At 38.8% G+C, this 19,371-nt stretch overlaps 4 protein-coding genes across 4 annotated transcripts; 3 read left to right on the top strand and 1 right to left on the bottom strand.

Moving 5' to 3' along the window:
- Positions 1-1,599: 1,599 nt before the first annotated feature.
- Positions 1,600-4,606, bottom strand: EAE98_003434 (uncharacterized protein). The gene is made up of 3 exons (XM_038951054.1): positions 4,107-4,606; positions 3,147-4,023; positions 1,600-3,098 (listed from the first exon to the last, which is right to left on the bottom strand). The coding sequence occupies exons 1-3, from the start codon at positions 4,449-4,451 to the stop codon at positions 1,831-1,833; spliced, it is 2,490 nt and encodes an 829-aa protein (XP_038812518.1). The 5' UTR covers positions 4,452-4,606; the 3' UTR covers positions 1,600-1,830.
- Positions 4,607-5,265: 659 nt separating this feature from the next.
- On the top strand, positions 5,266-8,226 carry EAE98_003435 (uncharacterized protein; the record flags this gene model as incomplete). The annotated part of the gene is made up of 11 exons (XM_038951055.1): positions 5,266-5,407; positions 5,458-5,616; positions 5,676-5,827; positions 5,877-6,235; positions 6,285-6,445; positions 6,493-6,750; positions 6,801-6,909; positions 6,972-7,322; positions 7,379-7,736; positions 7,793-7,931; positions 8,030-8,226. The coding sequence occupies 11 exons, from the start codon at positions 5,266-5,268 to the stop codon at positions 8,224-8,226; spliced, it is 2,385 nt and encodes a 794-aa protein (XP_038812519.1).
- A 631-nt stretch (positions 8,227-8,857) lies between these two features.
- On the top strand, positions 8,858-10,866 carry EAE98_003436 (uncharacterized protein; the record flags this gene model as incomplete). Its single annotated transcript, XM_038951056.1, has 3 exons — positions 8,858-8,926; positions 8,978-10,781; positions 10,834-10,866. 2 exons carry the CDS (start codon positions 8,858-8,860, stop codon positions 10,301-10,303), a joined length of 1,395 nt encoding a protein of 464 aa, XP_038812520.1. The 3' UTR covers positions 10,304-10,781; positions 10,834-10,866.
- Positions 10,867-14,068, top strand: EAE98_003437 (uncharacterized protein). Its single transcript, XM_038951057.1, has 6 exons — positions 10,867-11,270; positions 11,369-11,494; positions 11,603-11,677; positions 11,728-12,613; positions 12,693-12,818; positions 12,886-14,068. The coding sequence occupies exons 1-6, from the start codon at positions 11,184-11,186 to the stop codon at positions 13,938-13,940; spliced, it is 2,355 nt and encodes a 784-aa protein (XP_038812521.1). The 5' UTR covers positions 10,867-11,183; the 3' UTR covers positions 13,941-14,068.
- The last annotated feature ends 5,303 nt before the right edge of the window (positions 14,069-19,371 follow it).

Genomic DNA, 19,371 nt, shown 5'->3' on the forward strand with positions numbered 1-19,371 from the left:
AAATGCTTGCGATAATTTTGCCTTACGATCTTGCTACAAGAAACACGCTTTATGAACATTCTTTGACGTGCAAATACGGACTGTTCGCTACTTCTACTTCTACAGATTTTCACCTTGGAGCCTTTCCAGCAAGCAATTGGGCAGGCATTGGTGTCTCTCATCTCAATCTATGATCCCACGCTATTGGAGTATCAGAAGATCCTCGAGATGACGCATCATGGACCCAATGCACTCGCCATTGCTCTCGCTCGTTCATTCAGCTACAATACCCAGGATTTGACATGCAGGCCTCCTACCTTGATACGTTTTCTTTCCGAATTTGCTCCCTTTTCCTTAATTTTCATTTGTTCTTCAATTGCGAACTTCTTCTTTCTTTTTCTTGTCCAAAGAATGGGATATTCGGATGCAGTATTAATATTTGCTAATGAATTTTGATAACAATGATAACCATACCACGCAATACCCTTCATAAGTTTCGTACTTTGAATGTTGTGTATGCTGACCGAGGACATTAGCTACAGTTTTATGATGGATGGATGGATGGATAGATGGATCAAAAACAGTGGTTTTCTCTTTGTTGGGCAAACTAGATTAGTTTTACTAAAATAGGATACCTAGTAGCTTAATTGAAAGTTCTCTCCCCCTTTTTTCGTGCACTGTGGTTTCCAGATAGATGTGAAAGCCATACTACTCGATACATTTGTGAGCTCCTCATAGGGGATGTGCAGTGATAAATGCTGGTTCTGTTACGATATTTGTATAATGCAGTGGGTGATAGGCGCTTGAAATGTACATGATACTTCAGCCTTCAGGAGATAGTAACATCTCTCAGGCAAATTTGATTGCCCGTCTCACTTGGTTGCTAAAATCGTGATTAGTTATACATCTTAGTGTCTATAGTAATAACAGCGATAATACAATTCATTACTATAATTCGTCCTCGTTTCAAGTATGACTCTCTACAGGGTAAGGCCGGAAGCATAGGCTATAACATGAAGGCATTCTGGGATTGATTGAATTAAGTACACTAGTTAACTATGAGTATATGAGCTCTAATATCTATATGTGTTAAGGCCTACTTAGCACAGATTGGGACTAGCTCCCTCTGCTCTAGCACCACATGAACCATATCTTTTAACTGCCTTCTAAACATTACAATAATATGAGATGATTTAATTGATATTCATTAAGAGCAACAAGTAAGATGAAGAGATTGAGAGAGGCTCTAAGTCATGATAATATACAGGATGTAGATTGGCAGTGTAGGCAATAGTATTTCCCGTAATCTGTATACGGGTTAGATAGTGGTGCATATCGAGTTTTTTTCGAAATATGTATGTATGTGGTATGGAATTCGATATCACTGAAAGTATTCAATATCATTTAGTTATTTAATACTATTATTAATATACTGAAATATTGGAATCCAATATAAAATATATATTCTCTATCCAAATTAGGTTAGAAATAAGAGATTCCTATTCAATTTGAAATAAGGAATAGAATTTTATTATCTAATATAAATAGAAATCCCTTTTTCTAGTTTAATTAGGATAGGAATGTATATTTTATATTAGATTCTAGTATTTCAGTATATTGCTAATATTCTTTAGGTATATGAATATGTACGAGAATGGTATAATCTCCTTTTTATATATACTAGCTGCAATATCAGTATACTAATACGCGCCACAATTTCACTGTAGTATACTATTGTCTACACTGTCTAAGATTGGTCGATGAGGCTTGATGATGGTTACGTGATACGGAATCGACCGAACCGGCTGTTCCATCACAATGAAGACTTTTGAACACAATCGCTACTTTCGACTAGGTCTGACTCAACGTGAATGTCTCGCCGCCGTTAACAAAAAAGTTCGAGCCATGCACCACCTTCCCATTCAGTATCCATGTTGCGTTCGCGGCTTGACCGCCCGAAAGCACAGGAATATTCACAGTTCCGTTTGTTCCGTTGGGACTAGTGACATTCATACTGAATTTTCCCTCTGCACCCACCGCCCAAGATACTGCTAAATCTCCATGTGGTGTGGGGTGTGTACCATTGGCCCAACTGAGCCCGAGAGTTTGCGGCAAAACTTTCCACTGCGCAAATCCAGGTGTAACGGTCTGAATTCCAAGGACATTTCTGCTCAGTTCACTCGTTGGAGCGGAAGACCAAGCATGGCACAGAGATGTAGATGCTCCCAGACCGGGATCACCAGTTGTGGTTAGAGTCTCCCAGAAGCAGCCGGTGTAGTTGGCATTGGATGCGTTGGCCATAGATCCCCAAATGGTGAACAGGAGATGTTTGGCGCTCTCCTCATCGTTGGCAGCAAATGCAGCGCGCAAATGATATCCTGACGAATAGGGACTAATATTCTGCTTGAAGCCACGTGCGAGACTGCCATTGGAGAATGCTAAGGCACCTGCAGGTACGAACAGTTCTTTTGACATGGTTGATAGGATCGTGGAAGGAGTGATGCTGCCCTGTGGTATATTTGCCAAGATTGCAAAGGCGTTTGCGTCCTGTGCAAGCGTGTCTTGAACAGAATCGGAAAGTTGATACGCGTTCAAGGTGGGATTCCATAATTTTTCATTGATTGCGGATTTTAATGCCGCAAGTCGATCTGCATAAGTTTTTGTGGTGACATTTGCGGCATCGAGCAAGGGTAAAACTTGCTGCAGAGCAAATGCATACGCAACATTGAATTTCGCTACTGCACCAGATTGTGCGGGATCGTAATAGTCCCAATCTCCGCCGAGAATTGTAGATACATTGAATAAGCCGGATGAATCTAGTTGCGTATCTGACCAATCCAACATTCTGACTATTGTCGGCGCCCAGCGCTTTGCGAAATCCACATCGCCAGTCATAAGATGGAATTCCGCCATGGCAGAGAGCAGATTGAATGAGTAGCCGATAAGACCTGTCTGGTTAAAAGGAATTATTGAAGTGCGAGGGGATTGTTGTATCTTCACAGTCGGAACAAAGAAGCCAGGAAGTAGTTGAGAGGCACCTAGTAGATTCAAAGTTCCGTTGATAAAGTCAATTCCATTGATTGACGCAAACATTGGTCCAACAGTGATGTCTACATCTCCTGTGTCTGGTTAGCACCAATCTAAATATTTGGAAATTGATTTCCTACCAGCGTACGAAATACGGTCCCGTCGTGCGCCGTCAACACTGACAGATTCCGGATTTGTTCCCGAAAGAAAGTCTTTGAGTACAGACGATTGTGTGAGACTAGCGTTGTATATGAGTTGTCCCTGAAGACTCTGCAATGTCGCATTTTGGAAATATGCTGATTGTCCAAACGATGCCCCAAATCCGAAAGACCCAGCAAATGCTGAAGTCTGTGTAAAATTCATTAATGAGTAATCATCAATGCTAACTTCGATATGCGTCATGTTGACGAATGTTGAGACTTTGTGCCACTCATCAAAGGCAAAGTTTTGATCCAGAGTAGCTGAAGCTAAAGCAGGTGAGTCTCTTTCAGTGCTTCCAAAGTGCGCCGAGATTGAAAAATTTGCCAAATTTACGAATATATAGATGCCCGAGCCCAGCGTATCGCTGAGTACGGTGTAGCCGAATCCTCCCTTTGTTGGCATAACTGAAAAATCAAGCTGATACTGCATCATTAATGGTGAAGTATCACTGGAATAGGGCTGTGGGGATTGATTTTCAGCAAAAAGCCCCTGATCCGAGACCAGATAATAGTCAGGTATAGTTTCTGCTGGAATCCCCGTTAATTGTAAAGTTCGCGCCCCTGTCTGCCATATTTGATTCAATTGATCGTCTGAACACTTGAAAGATCCGGGTAACTGGTCTATTGGGGTGGTAGATGTCGTTGAGATAATGCCAACATTTTCAAGAACAAGTTCGCCAGCTGTGGAAAGATTAAGCTTCTGGTAGCGCTGACCTCCTTGAATTAAACGGTTGGTAAATGCGGTATCTTTGGTGATATTGTACCGATTTACTCTGTATGTGTCGAGTGATGCTGCCAGCGTCAAAGGGCCATCGCCCTAAAGGATATCAATGAGCATATTGATCAATAATATGAGAAGTAGTAAACGATCTACGAAGTTGGGCATCAAGATCAGCGTACCATGTAGTCATCCAGCAATTTTCGACTCTCGCTGTAGGTCATCTCAAAGATAGATGTATTACCAGAATGTGAAACGACTTGGAAGGTTGGAACGCCTCCAACGTTCATGCCATGATCGATAATTACGATGCCTGGGGTTTTGCCGTCAGATTGAATTGTAATTTTGCTTTCACAAAAGCTTCCTACTCCTCTCGTGGGCGTGTTGTTGCTTGCGCCAAGCTGTCGCGGAGTCAGTGTAGCTGCTGCAACTTGGGCCTGACAAGTCGATGAAGAACCAATGGCAGCAACAAGCCATCCGCTCCCTAGAAGGATAATGGCCGGTACAAGACCTGTGGCTGCAAACATAATTTAGACGCAAGGGATGTGTTCCGTGAAAATGATTGAAAGCATAGACTTCTAAGGTTCAGAGAAGGCTGAAAAGAAAATTTCTACATATTACAGCGAGTACTTCTGGATTATATAGATTTTAGCAAACTTACCTCGTATGCAAAAAAGGAGTACTATGAGTTAATTTAGATTCTAATTTGGAAAGGGCATATGATGAATCAAGATTCAATTAGTCATTAGGAGTAATCATAGGCCTACTAGCCCCCTCTCTTAGCCACAATCCAGCACCCCACTCAGATCCTCCATCCTTTAGAGGGAGTAGGCCCCCTTGAGTAGGTAGTTCTCGTTACGTCTATACAGTATTTTCATAATTTGATGAATTTGTACTATCAGCATTAATCAAATGAAATAAAGCCCTATTAATAAGTGGATTATTAATAATTTGGTGACAAATTCAAGGATGACAACAGATGATGTATGTCATAGATTTGAAGCACGCTAAGAGTACACTACCGGTATCCAAGTCATTCATCGTACTCGCTTAAGATCTGCCATAACTCTCATCACCGTACTCGCTTAAGATCTGCCGCTAGTCTGATCACCGCCTGAAATCGAATTATCCCGGGATCGGGCGACTTAGCGGCAAGACACCTTGGCAATTAACCTGGGGATCCAAGCTAATCTGTCAAGTGGTATTTCATAAGCCGTCACACCCCATTCTTTTCCTAGCAAAGACCCTCCAGCTTCGCCTGGTACTCAAAATCTCCTTCAAGACTACGTATTTCAATGCAATTCCAAAGCAGCAACAATACCACACTTCTTGTCTTGCAATATGAGTTACAAAGCCAAAAATCGGGAAGGTGATTTCGAGATTCAGGAGTTATCTGAAAATGACCATATCAACTGGGACCAACCACCGCCTTATGACGCGGTTCTGCATGGAAGCTCAGGAAATATCTCAGCGACGATTACAGGTACTTTCCATCCCCGGCATGAATGTCCCCTCTAACCAATTGCACGGCAGATGACGGTCGGCTTGATGTTTGTGTAAAGGCGAAAGCAGCAAGCTCAGATATACTTCCACCAATACTTCCGGATAACAGCTCCCCCGATGCGGCATTGATAGCGACATATTCTGCCCACCCTCCGCTTAATATCGTCATCCAAATCGTTGGTAGTAGAGGTATGCTGGCGGGAGCACAGAGGCAAACAGTGTGTTGGTTACATGCTTACTCTCCACAGGCGATGTACAGCCTTTCATTGCGTTAGGACAAGAGCTCAAGGCTAGTGGCCACCGCATCCGCATAGCAACACATGGAAATTTTAAAGACTTCGTCGAATCGTCGGAACTAGAATTCTTCCCTATCGGCGGCGATCCCGCTGGTCTTATGGCCGTGTGTTCCTCCATTCCCCCCTATGACTTAACGCAACTCACGTCCGTAGTACATGGTTAAAAATCCAAGTATCATACCTAATTTCGATACGCTGCGATCAGGAGACATTGGACGCAAGCGCAAGATGATCTACAAAATGCTCAACGGTTGCTGGGAATCATGCATCATGCCAGATCCCACAACAGGCATACCTTTCGTCGCTGACGCGATTATTGCGAACCCGCCAAGCTTTGCGCACATTCACTGTGCCCAAGCGCTCAGTATACCATTGCATCTTATGTTTACTATGCCATGGAGTCCGACACGAGCCTTCCCACACCCCTTAGCGAACATACAGAATGGAGATGCAGATCCAAGGACGGCCAACTATTTGTCGTATGGGCTAGTCGACATGATGACTTGGCAAGGGTTAGTGCGTCTCAAGAGGCTCAAATGAATTTACTAATTGCCATTGCAGCTTATCTGATGTAATCAATTTGTGGAGGAAGAAGGCACTGAATCTAGAGCCCGTTCCTGCTATGGCCGGTATGGGCCTTGCGGAGGCACTGAAAATTCCATTTACATACTGCTGGTCTCCAGCGCTGATACCGAAGCCTGTAGACTGGCCATCATACATTGGTAAGCTACTAAGATTTGTCTGGAGTAACAGCTAAATCGATTGGCAGATGTGTGCGGCTTTTTCTTCCGCGAGGAGACTCCATATACACCAGATAGAGAGCTAGCAGAGTTCCTGAAATCAGGCCCAATGCCAATTTACATTGGCTTCGGAAGCATTGTCATGGAAGATGCTGCAAAGATGACTGAGATAATACTCGAGGCCACTAGAGCGTGTGGCGTAAGGGCCATTGTCTCCAAGGGCTGGAGCAAGCTCGGAACAAATCGCTTAGACCCGAATGTTCTTTTTATTGGAGACTGTCCGCATGGTAAGAGAATTTCTACATTGGCGTGTGGGTATCCGCTAATTATGCTGCAGAATGGCTTTTCAAGAACGTCTCAATCGTCATCCACCATGGTGGAGCAGGAACTACGGCATGTGGGCTGTTGAACGGCCGTCCAACCTCAATCATACCCTTCTTCGGCGAGTTCGTGATTTCGTCCCGCTCTTGGAGCATCTTTGGGGGCTTCTGATCACTGACAGGTTCAGTCAACCTTTCTGGGCAGATATGGTAGCTGCCGCTGGCGCCGGGCCCCGGCCTATAAACTTTAAAACTCTCGACAGTGCCAAATTAACTGCCGCCATTCGCATCTGCCAAGCGCCTGAGACCGGAAGGGCAGCCGCCTTAATCGCTGCTCGAATGAAAGATGAACGCGGGGTCAAAGAGGCTGCCAACTCGTTCCATCGCAACCTACCACTTGACGCTATGTGTTGTGATTTATTAGGAAGCCAAAATGCTGTATGGCTTTGGAGCAGGAAGGCTTACCAGGTCAAGTTGTCCGATAGAGCTGCATATATATTACTGAAAAACAAGAAGATCGTTGCAAAGGATCTTACAGTGTAAGTATCAAACTAAAAAGTGATAAACCCAGATTGCAATTACTGATTCACACAAGGTTTAAGTCGCGGCCTTTCGAAATTGAAAACCCTCGTTGGGGCCCTCTTACCGCTACATCCTCTGTGCTACTGGGCACTATTGTTGATTTTTCAACTGCTTTATGGAACACCGTCGCTGACCCGTATAAAGCCTTTAACGTGGCGTCGGATAGTAGAGCAGATAAGGTCAGCTCTACTAGCGGGGCTATTGGACACGGTATGGTCGCGCTAGGGGGTAGTATAACCAAAGCAACATTGGTTTCCGTTCCCATGGCTCTAGCAGATGGATTTCATGCCGTTCCAACCTTATATGGTGAGAAGGTGCGCGACCATGGAGCTTTGACAGATTGGAAGAGTGGGGGTGTGATCGCAGGAAAGGTACCGTTATCCTATTGCCTCTTTTATGCCTTGATATGTGACTAATCATCTCATAGAGCTTCGGATATGGGTTCTATGATGGTATTACTGGCATAGTCACGCAACCAATGCAAGGAGCTAAGAAGGACGGCGCCCTTGGATTTGCAAAAGGTCTTGCTAAGGGGACCGTGGGTCTCATAACTAAACCTGGAGCTGGTACGTGTTTCGGATCTCATCTGAAGATTCTCCGTTCTCTTTTTTCGTACTTCCTGATATAATTCCGAGCCAGAACTTTGAGCTGATTTTGGGGGCAGCAATGTTTGGTTTGATGGCCTACCCGGCCATGGGCCTGTACAAGAGCATCAATGATATGGGGCTTTCAACGGCTCAAAAACGGGTCTTGGAAGGGAGGCAAATGTTGAGCGCGTATATGAATGAAAAGGCGCCCCTGCAGGAGGCTGAGATTGGAAGTGTGCTTGAACAGTTTGAGCTCAAGAAAAGAAATAGATGATTGATTTATTGGTATTGCGGTCAGTCACGTGTAGTTTCGCGTCACGTGATCTAACCTGGAGGGCCCCCCAGGCACAATTCTGGATAAGGATGTTGTATTTACGGGAAGTATATGGAATCTACTTTCTCATAACAGAGCCTTATTAAACTCAGTTGCTATACCGTGGAAAACTGTTCAGAATTGGTGGACTGAAAAAGCGTCCGGCCCACTGATATATTCGACCGACTCATGAACCACACTTCCTAGCAGTTACCTAAGCAGATACGATATACGATATACGAGTATAGCGCTAGAGGTTGTCTCACCGCCTCTGTTATTACCGCTAAGAAAATAATTTGCCCTAACCTGATATGATATGGCCCACTCGGTTTACTCCGTCGGGTACTTGTGTGTATTGCTTACTCAGCAGAATCTTTGACACGGCCTCGGGCCCTTTTGGGACTTGCATTGCATTGCGCCTCAACTTTGCAAGAATGACTTCCATCCCATTCCTGGCCACGCTGGCATACAACCCTACATTGGTTCCTAAAGCATCTGTCTACTCAGATTATTTTAATTTGTCACGCCCACAACACCAAAACTGACATAGCTTCTACACCTTACTCGGCTACCTGCTGTAACCTGACTCAAAATGCCGCTGAGGCGACCTCACACAAAGAGTCGACACGGTTGCATACAGTGCAAAGCCTCTCACATCAAGGTAAATCCGTGATTTCAGGAGCTTTTTAGCAAAATCTTGACAACATCATAGTGCGATCAAGGCCATCCTACCTGTGGGTCATGTAGAAAGAAAGAAAAGAATTGTACTTATGGATTGCGGCGGAAGGATATAAGTCAGGCATCTAAGCCTTTTCTCCTTCCACCCACTACCTCGACCGTCTCCGAACAAGAACGCGAAGTCTCTGACATCTCTACAACCTACAGCGAAGCTTCTGACCAGGAATTTCTTTTTTCGGGTCAAATTTCTACTCCTCCGCATCTCTCACGTGCGGAGACTGGTGCATCAATCTTTTGGGAAGATCTAGAACTCATGCGTCACTTCGTTACCGAGACATATCTGACCTTTTCCTGCATTAAATCAATCCAAAATCTATGGCGGATCACGATCCCAAAAATGGCTTCTGATCACCCGTTCATGATGCACGGTCTTCTAAATATTTCTGCCCTTCATCTCGCGTTTCTCAATCCCGCCAAAAGAGACCTATATCTTGCCCCTGCAATCCGACATCATGACCTTTTTCTCTCGCTTTATCGATCTGAATTGCATAAAATTACACCAGATAACTGCTCTGCAATGTTCATTTGCTCTACGTTGATCTCTATATGTACTCTCGCGTTTCCTATCTGCAACAAATCCCCTCTATCAATGCCCTCTGACTACTCCTACCATGAACAACTGCAGCAATTTGATAGTCCTATTCAACTGGCTTCCAGCCTCTTCATTCTTCTCCAAGGTGCCTTCACACTAGTTCGCATCTACTGGCAGTGGCTAGAAGACAGTGCCATCTCTGCCCTCGTCACAAATCGCTTCCAGTCTTGCGAAGCCGGGTCGTACGCCAAAATTCGCCTCCAATCTTCGGACTCGGCCTTTAGGCTTCTTATGGCACGCATCGAGTCAATGTCATCGCAGCCAAACTTATCGTCATCAGAATCATCTACGCAACAATCCTATTCATCTCAGCACACATCTCCTTCTCCACTCTCCTCTGAAGAATTGAGTGCTTACAAAAACGCCATCAGCACCCTACGAGACGTCTTCATGCTTTTAAACTCGAGTGAAGCGGACAATGGAGTTGTTTTAATATGGCCCTTTTTACTTGATGCAGAACAGGGCTTTGCAACGCTGCTGAAGGAAATGCGACCGCTCGCATTAGTAATCTTGGCACATTATGGAGTGGCACTTCATGCATCTCGGGATGACTGGTTTATTGGAGAATGGGGACGAAACCTCATTTTGGACGTCAAGAAGACTTTGTCACTAGCAGGGGACGAAGTTGAGTTGCAGGAATTGATCGCTTGGCCGTTGGAGATGGTGAGCACTGGTGAGGGACCGGACAGGAGTGACGTAAATAGATAGAGTTCGAAAAGGATCCGAATTCTATCGTATGAGAAAGGGTCAGATGGTTGAGGGCTTACTAACACCAAATTCTTGCTGTCCGTGCCTGGTAATTTCCCTGTACAGGAAGTTTGCCAAGATCAGCATGCTAAAGGTAAATGGTTCATATACCAGCAATTCTACAAGATTCGCAACTTGCCACAGACATAAGGTAGAAGCTTGAGAGAAGACAAAAGGGTAAAAGATCATAGTTCTCCGAAAGCTTTGGGCCTGACAACTGTGATGAAATCGAGTTGACAATTTTATACAAGAAACTTGGAAATTGTATATGATTGAGAGCGGTAGGCGCGCACAAAGTTGATTCGAGCTTATAGCAATCGAAGACTTCAGTCGGTTCTAGATTTTAGAACGTGAAGTCAAGCGCCATGGGAGCCTCAATCTCCACAGAAAATTTGGGATAAAAATCGCAATCAAAGGTTTTAGCCTCTTTGAATTTTGAGTGAGTGTGCCCGGGATGAGACGGAGATGTTTGATCTTCTCACATACTATAGACGAAAAAACCTTAAATACTTATTATTAGAAAAGGAAACAACCAAATCATAATCAAAGTAATGATTGAAATTAGGTTCGTGTATACATCTGATTGGTTCCACTCCATGCAGCACTAATGAATGGATGCATAAACGGCTGGAGCCGCTTGCTACACAATAAGCGAGACTGTTGATTCAGCTGCTTTGTCATTAGTCTCAAGAATTGCCAGTACGACATCACAGAAACGGCAATCCTACTTCACTGCCTTGTCACCTTTTCCCAAATTTCATATAATCGACGAAAGCTTGCAGTTGAATTCAATTCAGAGAAAAAGCAATAGACTTGAGTATTTCTTACCAAAATCTCTACCATGCCTCTCAAGATCATCATCGTAGGAGCTGGCATTGGTGGCTTAACTGCGGCAATTGCTTTGAGAGAACAGGGTCATGAAGTTACTGTACATCTGTCCAACCCATTTCTCACCCTTATTAGCCATGCTTCACTGCAAGAAGCTAAGTTTGATCACTGGTTTCCAAGCTCACGAGGATATTACAGGTTTTCGAACAATCCCAATTTGCCTCGGAATATGGTGCTGCGATTCATATTCAACCGAATGCGAATGGAATATTGATAAGATTGGGTGTATTCCTGGAGGAAAGCGGTGCGAATTCTCTGAATTGGGTGAGCTTGCTTATTTTCGGCTTTTGTCTGATGATTTTCTTCTTATCATTTTTTGAAGATCATGCCTATTTATACTGCTCACTCACTAATATGGATTACTCATTCTAGATGACAGAGTACACGTCTTCCGGTTCATTGAACCGAACTATGGATCTAATCGAGGAAGACAAGCAATGGCATCACGTATTTCCCCTTACTTCCATTCCTTAAAAAACTAACTGATTCCTCATTAGCCCTGGTTTCTAGCCCACCGCGTGCAGCTTCACTCCCATCTTAAATCCAAAGCCCTCGCATTATCTCCCCCACACCCTCCCATTACCCTCCTCACTTCCCACAAAGTAACCACTCTCGACCCCACTACATCCACCGTGTATTTCTCAAACGGTACATCCTGCACCGGCGATTTGATCATCGGCGCAGACGGCGTCCACAGCCTCACTCGCTCCTTTGTCCAAACCCCAGAATGCAAAATCTCCCCTTTCGCGTGTGGGAAAAGTGCCTATCGTTTTCTTCTCTCTCGTTCCTCCGTTCTCTCTAACCCCAAAACCGCAAAATTCATGCAGAAAGATGGGGAATTGATCATGTGGTTTGGGACGGATCGGCGCGTGATAATTTATCCAACTTCTTCTAATTCCTTACTCAACTTCGTTTGTTTACATCCTGATGCATTGTCTGAAAATACGGATAATGGAGAAGGATGGGGAAAGGGAGGCGATAAGGAAAATTTGTTGAAGATTTATGACGGTTGGGATGAAGATATGTTGGAACTATTGAAAATGGCTCCTGTGTCTGATACCTCTGATACAAACGCAACCGGCTCCCTCAAAGTCTGGCGTCTTCTTGACATGCATCCACTCCCCACTTTTACAAGGGAAAATCTTGTATTGCTAGGCGACGCAGCACATCCATATCTGCCTCATCAAGGTCAAGGGGCCGGCAGTGCTATTGAGGATGCTGCTGCTTTAGCAGTTGTTCTCCCGGGCGATGTTAGAAAAGAAGATATTCAAGAACGGTTGAAATTATACGAGGAAATCAGAATGGGAAGAGCTCATCGGATTCAGGAATTTTCGAGGGTTTTAGGGAGAGATCCTGTGGACGGAGATGATGTTATTATTGATAGTGCGTCATCTTTCCTTATTGTCTTTTCACATCATTCTTTTTGGGTATACCTTGATGACGTACTAATATCTCTATCCAGTTCGCCAATTCGTGAACCACAACTTGCAGCATGACGAATGGGATAATTCAACCCATGAACTCCGAAAATGGATGTGGAAACGCAATCCTCATCTTTCTGCTCACTATTTAAGACCCGCTAGTTTCGGTACGTCTTCACCAATCAAGTTATCACTCTGATCTATAGCCCATCTTAATCATACCCCATTTTCTAGGACCGCTCCCCTCTCCCGGACTTCCCCATCAATATACAACCAAACAGACCTCATCCGGATCTGGAACCCCGCCAATTTCAAATCCCCACCTCAATTCAACCCTCTCAAAAACCACAGCAACACTAACCTTCAGCACCTCACGCACCCTTCTCCAAAACTTCTTCCCCATCGATTCCAACAACTTTCGCATTATCCACCCCGGATGCATCTCCACCGCTTCCTGGCGCTGGACTCGCTGGGTATTCAACACCCCCGAAACATCCAAAGACGAAAACGTAGACCTCTCTCCAGAAATATACGAACAACTTTGGTTTTGCATCGAAGATGTGGAGTACACCACCGACGAAGGAAAAACCCTGCAAGGAACATTCGTACCCATGGTTTTCGAAACCACTTCTCTGTATAGATCTTCTACGCAAATTATCAAGAGCGATCATGAGGACGAACAAGATAGGGAGATGGGTGCCCACGAATTCATCGTTTTTAGTCACGAGACGGGCCAGCGGATTGGGATTTTTACGCTGGATAATCTGGTGGGAGTATCACGCGAAGAGAAGCGTGGGAATCGAAATCCAGATCGAAATCTAGAGAAAGAAGAAAAAGGTTTCCTATCCTGGAGATACGAAGAAAATCTTTCTCCCACCACAAATATCAAACTCGACCCTGCAACCCCAACTCCAACTCCAGCTCCAAATCCAACTCTCCCCCAAGGAAAAATTCACTACACACCCTCCCCCGCTCCTCCCTCTTCATCATACACCTACACCTCCTTGGTAGCTTCCACACCCCCAACCTCATCTTTCACATTCTATCCTCATGAAAACAAACACAAAAATACCGACAATCTCCTGCACGCAATTAAAAAGTTCGACTCGAGTCCGGAACTTGCACCTCTTCGTTTACATTATGATGATGAAGAGGAAGATGAAGAAAAAGAAAAAGAGAATGAAACCGGGAGAAGAGAAATCATATCGACTATGATTGACAGATTAAGGGAAGTATCTTGTTACAGAATTCTAGACGCGAGAATGGAGATTGTGGAGATGGGGATATGAGACAATGGAAGAATCTACAGAGTTGGCTGGCTCGGTAAATAGGTTTTTACTCTGGACAAAATAAACAGCACAGCGAAAAAAAATAACATTATTTCTAAAATTCTCTTTTTAAATCAATAATCAATAATCAATAATCAAGATTTTTGATTTCGAATTGAAATAGATTATTTAAAAGCTAATAATTTATAATACGTCTGTTAGAATCAATGCAAGGTAACGACTAGTATAGAATATAAATGTAGGCTTAGAATAAGACTTTTCATTAATTCCTTTGAAACCTCTCTTCTGAAGCTATATATATATATAAAAACTTTTCACTTTCGGATTAATAATCAGCCCGATATCGATTTTATATCATATTAATGTTTGTAATAAAGCCCCCCTTCTTAAACTTTTATTCTCAAAAGCTTTTAAAACTATTTGATGACTGATTGTTATTATATCGATCTCTTTTTCTAAGCCTTATTAATTTCTATAGTAATAAGCTAGTATTGCAATACTTATATTTTTATTTTATAAGGTTCAGTTTTTTTATAGTTTTTGAAAAGAGCTATATTATAATATAAAAGTACCAAGATCTAATCCAATCTATATAATCCAATCCATATACTTCAATTTATATTTAAAACTTGAAAATCTTAAAAAATTCAAAAAATTTAAAAAAGAAATTGATTTGTTTTTAGTAAGATAATAATTTATATTCAATATTTATATTCGGAAAGGTTGTATTCGATAGTGAGGTGGGGGTTTGTATTTAATAGAGTTTAGTTTTTTTTTTCAGTTTTTTTCCTTAAAAGTATATAAAATATATAAAATTAGAATTTAACAGTAATTTGCTAACAAATAGTATTCTATTTTCTAAAAATCCTAAAAATACTGAAAAATAATAGAACTTTATAAGCTAACTGAGCTAATACTCTTAAAATTCTAAAAATAATAGAATTCTATAAACTAGCCAGATAATACCCTTAAAATTCTAAAATCTTTAAAAAATAGAATTCCATTAATTTCCTACTGATTCCTTGAAACCTAAAAGGAATCCCGAAGATTGTTACAGGGTATATATATAGTAGTAAGCTATTAGGACTTCGATTTCTGATATTGTGCCTTTTGGACAGATTGTGTGTGTAGTGTAGTGGTAAAGCTTATAACTTCTATTGTGTCCGCTTACGTAACAAAGATAATGAAAATCCGAAATGTCCGGAAGAAACCTGAAATTCCGAAAATCCTAAAAGATCTGAAATCTCAAAAGTCCTGAAAAAACTTGAAAATTCTGAAAATAACAGAGCTTTATAAGTTTCCCACAAATTCCTCAATATTCAAAAAGAATCTCAAAAATTCTGAAAAAAACTCGAAATCCTGAAAATAACGGAATTTACAAGTTTTTTATTAATTTCTTAATATTCAAAAGAAATCCTGAAAACTTTGAAAAAAACCTGAAATCCTAAAAATAGTGAAACTTTACAAGCTTTTCGCTGATTCCTCGATATTTAAAAAGAATCCTAAAAATTCTGAAAAAGGTTTGAAATTCTGAAAATAGTGAAACTTTATAAGCTTTCTATTAATTTTTTAATATTCAAAAAAAATCCCAAAAATTCTGAAAAAGGTCTGAAATTGTATGAACAAGGGAATTCATTTAAGGGAATTTACTTCAAAGGATTTACTTCAATATAATAATAACTATATTAAGAGTATTAGGTGAAAGCGAAGGAGATTAGTTTTTTCAATAGTATCTATATAAGGTTTACTATTTCCCTTATTTAGCTAATTCTTTAGATTGAATATAAATAGATATTTAGGGGTTTATATATAGTGGGAATTACATTTTCTATATTTCTCTTTCAAATTAATATTAATTAGTGATATTACAAATTATTTAACTTATTTATTCGAAATACCTTTTCACTTTTATTTCTTTTACTTCCTGTTATTAGCACTATGATATTTCGGGTAAATACTAATACTAGCTTTAAATAAGCTAGCAAGAAATTCAATTCTGATAAAAAACCCGATATTAACAAGAAACTAGTTTTATTTGATCAATCTATCGGTATAGGAAGATATATCGATATAATGATTGATAATATTGATTCTTTATAAGCAGGTTTCAATACTTCTCTTTATAGAGATCTAAATTTGATTAGTATTTCTTTTTATCCCTATTTCATTATTTTCTTTGACTTTTATATTCCTTTTAACAAAATATTAATTAAAAAAAGAAAAGCTTAGAAAACTAAGGATTTGAGATTCAAAGGAGAACTTTAGGATTATACTTTTTTAAAGGATTTCAATAAAATCAAATAGTTTTATAAAGGATATATATTTAGGTTAGGAATAGAGTATTATATTAATGAATATTTTCTTTTTAGAAAAACTGTATATTTGGATATAGGGATTATTAATATATTTCTTTAGGATATAGTTATATCTGATTTCAATTGTGTTTGTAAAGGTATATTAAGGAATATTGATAAGCTAATATTATATGACTTTTGTATAATTCTATAATATTATGGAGTTTATATTGATATCAATATGAATATCGAAAATATTTTTATAAAAATGTTTAATTATAATAAATATTATGATTAGATTACGAATCAATTCCTGGAATATTAGTCTACTGAAATACAACTATTTGTATTAACGAAATGGGTTTATCTTTTTATCAGATTCGATTCGAGATTATAAGCTGAATTTCCTGAATCTAAAGATGGTGATATAGCTAATCAATTAATTTTATTGAAATTTAATAAAGTTATATTAATCCTTTTTTTTGATATAATGAGAGGATTAGTTTTATTTTAATCTTTATTTTAATTTGGGGATATATGAAATATATCTTTATTAGGTTCAAGGGTTCCATTGATTGATGCTTTTGTAGAATTACTTAATGATGATAATGGTTCAGATAATAATGATAATAATGGTAGTGGCCGAGGTGGTAATGGCGGTAGAGGCGGTAGAGGTGGTGGCAGAGGTAGTAGCAAAGGTAGTAATAGAGGTGGTAGCAGAGGTAGTGGGAATAGGGGTCATTTTGATTGTCCCAATTACTGGGAACATGATTAATGCAATTAGAGTTGTTGTTTTATTGATCTTTCTAAGATTTATAGAGATAATAATAGATATAAGAATATCAACAATTCTTTTGATTAATATAAATAAGATTGATATTAAGATAATAAAGTAAGTGGAATGGGATTAAAGGAAGGAAAAAATTGGTTTTACTAGTAAAAGATTAGAGACTTTAATTAGCAAATAGAGAATATTTATAATTTCACAAATTTCTTTTTAATTATTATATTTGAAACTATAAAAAAGAATTCTGAATATATAAACAAAGGAATTCATTTAAGAGAATTTATTTTAAAGGATTCACTTTAATATAATAATAATTATATTAAGGATATTAGATGAAAGCAAAGGAGACTAGCTTTTTCAATAATACCTACATAAAGCCTACTATTTCCCTTATTTAACTAACTCCTTAGATTGAATATAAATAGATATTTAGAGACCTATATATAGTGGGAATTACGTCTTCCGTATCTCTCTCTCAAACCAACAGAAATCCTGAAAATAGCGGAATTTTACAAGCTTCCTATTGGTTTCTTGAAGTTTAAAAAGAATTCTGAAAATAATGAAAATCCGGAATATCTGGAAGAGATCTGATATCCCGAAAGTCTTAGAAAAGCCTGAAAATCCTGAAAGTCCTGAAAATGGCCTATTTGCATTTATTTATTAGGGTAAAATAACTCCAGCAAGACACTGTTTTGTTTTTAATTAAATATAAACTATTCAATATATCTTTAACTAATATACAAACTATTCGATTTGTATTTATCTATTAGAATAAAACAACTCTAACAAATACTATTTTTATTTTTGATTAAAATACAAACTATTCAATATATTTTTAGTTAATATACAAACTATTTGATTTATATTTATCTATTAGGGTAAGACAATTCTAGTAAATAATATTTTTGTTTTTGATTAAAATATAAGCTATTCGATATAATATTAATCATTTATAATTGGCTTTAATTAATAATTTTGATTAACCATGAAATAGCTAGCTAAACCTTTCTTTTTGTATAACACTACACAGGGGCTTTGTTTTTTTAATAGAAATCTTTATAAAATAACAAAGCTCTAATAACTTCCCGTCAATCCCTAGAACCTAAAGGAAATCAAGAAAATCCCAAAAGTCCTGAAAATCCTAAATATTTTGAAAAATGTTTAAGGTAATCATTATTTTCGATAATATAAAATAAGTGCACCACTAGCATCTCGCAGGCATTATATAAGATAGAATTTGTAATTGCTTTGTCGAAAAGGTTTCTTTTCTTTTTTCCTTTTTAATATTCTTTCTTTTCCCTTTTATTTAATATTTTATTTTAAAGGGATATTGATAGTATATTATAATAAATGCTTTATAGACATTTTGAGGGTTTGAATTATAAAGACATTTTCTTTTTTTAGTTTTTTTTTTTAATTTAATTTAATGAGATAAGAATTATAATGATGAATAATATTGATTGTATGCCGTTAGTATATTGTATATATATTGTAGGTATATTGTAGTTTAATTAAAATAAAATTTTCGAAAGAATTGTTTTTTAAAGCTTTTAAAGTTATTTTTAAAACTAATCAATAACTTGCTTTAAAGAATTGAATAAAAAGAATTATTAGAATTAATGTAAGATGATAATTAGTATAGAATATAAGTATAGGCTTAGAATAAGATTTTTTATTAATTTTTTTGAAATCTTTTTCCTGAAGCTATATATATATGAAAACTTTTTGCTTTTAGATTAACAGTCGGCCCGATATCGATTCCATATTATATCAATGCTCGTAACAGTGTCTTCAATTTATTTATTTATTTTATTTACTTTATTTTATCATCTCAAATTATTTTTCGAATTTGAAATAATAGTGTTTTAAAGAAAGTCTTGATTTTAACGAGTTTGATGTGTGGTTCATTTCGTTCAGAGGGGGTAGATGAGTACTTATTATATATTCAATATTTACAACTATTCACAACTATCCACAACTAATAATTCCTATTTATATCCTTTCCTACAAGCCGAATTTATATAAAAGAGTAGGTATACAATTCAAATCAAAGTAAAAGAGCGAGATATTCTAACTTCTAAGGGGTGGAGGGGAGGGGGTATGAGTATATAAAATCTCATCTGTATACGAGTATAATATAAATATTATTATCTATAGATGAGATTGGGATTGGAATAGGGAGATTTTGGATTTTATATATATGTAGGTATTTGGATACGGATACGGATATGTAAATTACAATTTAGAGAGTAGTCTTATGTTTCTTTATTATTTATTATTATCTAACTATTGTTATCTATTATTATACCTATTACTAATACTATTACATCTAATTCCTCATATCAAATAG

Source organism: Botrytis deweyae (assembly GCF_014898535.1).
Source record: "Botrytis deweyae strain B1 chromosome Unknown BDEW_006, whole genome shotgun sequence".
NCBI lineage: Eukaryota > Fungi > Ascomycota > Leotiomycetes > Helotiales > Sclerotiniaceae > Botrytis > Botrytis deweyae.

What these genes read in the sequence shown, in the direction of transcription:
- EAE98_003437 (XM_038951057.1), top strand. Translation starts at nt 11,184, where the DNA reads ATGCCTCTCAAGATCATCATCGTAGGAGCTGGCATTGGTGGCTTAACT. An exon ending in AACAGGGTCATGAAGTTACT is followed by an intron (nt 11,271 to 11,368) that starts GTACATCTGTCC and finishes AGGATATTACAG; the next exon opens with GTTTTCGAACAATCCCAATT. An exon ending in TTTAAGACCCGCTAGTTTCG is followed by an intron (nt 12,819 to 12,885) that starts GTACGTCTTCAC and finishes CCCATTTTCTAG; the next exon opens with GACCGCTCCCCTCTCCCGGA.
- EAE98_003434 (XM_038951054.1), bottom strand. Translation starts at nt 4,451, where the DNA reads ATGTTTGCAGCCACAGGTCTTGTACCGGCCATTATCCTTCTAGGGAGC. An exon ending in AATTGCTGGATGACTACATG is followed by an intron (nt 4,024 to 4,106) that starts GTACGCTGATCT and finishes GATATCCTTTAG; the next exon opens with GGCGATGGCCCTTTGACGCT. An exon ending in GGACCGTATTTCGTACGCTG is followed by an intron (nt 3,099 to 3,146) that starts GTAGGAAATCAA and finishes AACCAGACACAG; the next exon opens with GAGATGTAGACATCACTGTT.